General features: G+C 45.0%; 1 protein-coding gene across 1 annotated transcript in view; it reads left to right on the top strand.

Annotated features, from left to right (window-relative positions):
- arrb1 (arrestin, beta 1) overlaps positions 1-1,732 on the top strand; it is a 38,829-nt gene that overhangs the window by 5,546 nt on the left and 31,551 nt on the right. Inside the window, exons 3-4 of the mRNA XM_043692724.1 lie at positions 253-449; positions 1,421-1,480. Coding sequence (XP_043548659.1) covers positions 253-449; positions 1,421-1,480 — 257 coding nt within the window. The remainder of the gene's footprint in view (positions 1-252; positions 450-1,420; positions 1,481-1,732) is intronic.

Raw genomic sequence — 1,732 nt, 5'->3', positions numbered from 1 at the left:
TTCTTCACTATCCTATCTACCTGCGACTCCACTTTCAAGGAGCTATGAACCTGCACTCCAAGGTCTCTTTGTTCAGCAACACTCCCTCGGACCTTACCATTAAGTGTATAAGTCCTGCTAAGATTTGCTTTCAAGAGTCTTGAAAATGTGAAGCTTGATGCTCAGGACATACCTAATAGTTTGAGGGACTGTGCTGACCCTGTTTGTCGGAGAATGTTCTAACCAGCTAATATTTCCTCTGCTCTTTCACAGTGTTTGTCACCTTGACGTGTGCCTTTCGATATGGCCGGGAGGATTTGGACGTGTTGGGCCTGACCTTTAGGAAGGATCTCTTTGTCGCCAATGTTCAAGCTTTTCCACCCATCGTGGAGGAGAGGAAACCGCTAACCCGGCTCCAGGAACGTTTGATCAAAAAACTGGGAGAACATGCGTACCCCTTCACATTCGAGGTCTGTCCCCTGAAGTTCAGACTCCAACACCAAGGGCAGGAGCTGTTACACAGTGAAGTGCTGAGCTGGTCAACAGGTTCAAATGTTGTGCACTGTTCCACAAGAGTCTTACTGAAGAGCAACAACAACTTATATTTACATACTGCCGTTTACAAAGGTCACATATGTCCCTCGCTGTATCACCACTCAGTTTTAACCCTGTCCCAGCTTATCTGCCCCTGGCTATCTCCTGTCTGGCCCCCCTCTGAGGGTAAGAGGAGACCGTGGAGATTGGGGGAGGGGTGGATTTTTCACCCCTACCCCATCTCCTGAAAGCCAGAATTAGTGAAAGAAAGAAATGCTGGAGGATTGGTGGGGAGGTGCTAGATAGGGAGGATAGAGGGGTCAAGCCATGAAGGGATTGAAATCAAGGATGAAATTGGACAGTCACCATCCCTGATTCGGAGATGCCGGTGTTGGACTGGGGTGGACAAAGTTAAAAATCACAAAACACCAGGTTAAAGTCCAACAAGTTTATTTGGAAGCACTAGCTTTTGGAGCATCGCTCCTTCATTAGGACATCACAACCACTGGATGGAAGGAGCAGCACTCTGAAAGCTAGTGCTTCCAAATAAATCTGTTGGACTATAACCTTGGTGTTGTGTGAGTTTTAATAATCTGTGATTAACTTTACAGTTCAGTTTATTGTCAGTTTAAATGTAGAGGTGGGCTGCAAAGAGAAATAAGTTGGATTTACCCTCCTTGAGGTTTAATTGTTGCTTTTGGTGTTTCTGAGGTGATTAAACACACTCACACCTCAGGTTTTGTGGGCAGTTACTCATGCTGTGGGTAGAGTTGATGTCAGTATGTTTGTTCTCACTGATGTGTGTCACTTACTCACTGACTGTGGGATGGGAGCTGTTGTGCTAATCAGTGACATTCAGGCAGACAATATTGCCACTGATGGGAAAACTGTTACTCTCTTTTTCCAGATTCCTCCGAACTTACCTTGTTCAGTCACTTTGCAACCAGGACCTGAAGACACAGGAAAGGTATTACTTCCATCTGACCTGCAAATTACTTCTTTCTTTATCAGTGTCTTTTCTTCATGTCGATTATTTCAATCTCTGCTCTCTCCCTTTCTCATTCTCCCCCTTTGATTTCACTTTCATTCACTTTGACTTCAAACATTCAACTCATTCACAGAATCGGACAGAAAATTTATTGTGGGTGATTAAAACCCACCTACCCACTTCTTTGTCATCTTCTCCCAAACCTCCTCCCCATATCCCCCAACACCACCC

This window comes from Chiloscyllium plagiosum, chromosome 6 (assembly GCF_004010195.1).
Source record: "Chiloscyllium plagiosum isolate BGI_BamShark_2017 chromosome 6, ASM401019v2, whole genome shotgun sequence".
Classification (NCBI taxonomy): Eukaryota; Metazoa; Chordata; class Chondrichthyes; order Orectolobiformes; family Hemiscylliidae; genus Chiloscyllium; species Chiloscyllium plagiosum.
Note: the sequence above shows the minus strand (reverse complement) of the source record. Positions and strands in the feature narration are given on the sequence as shown.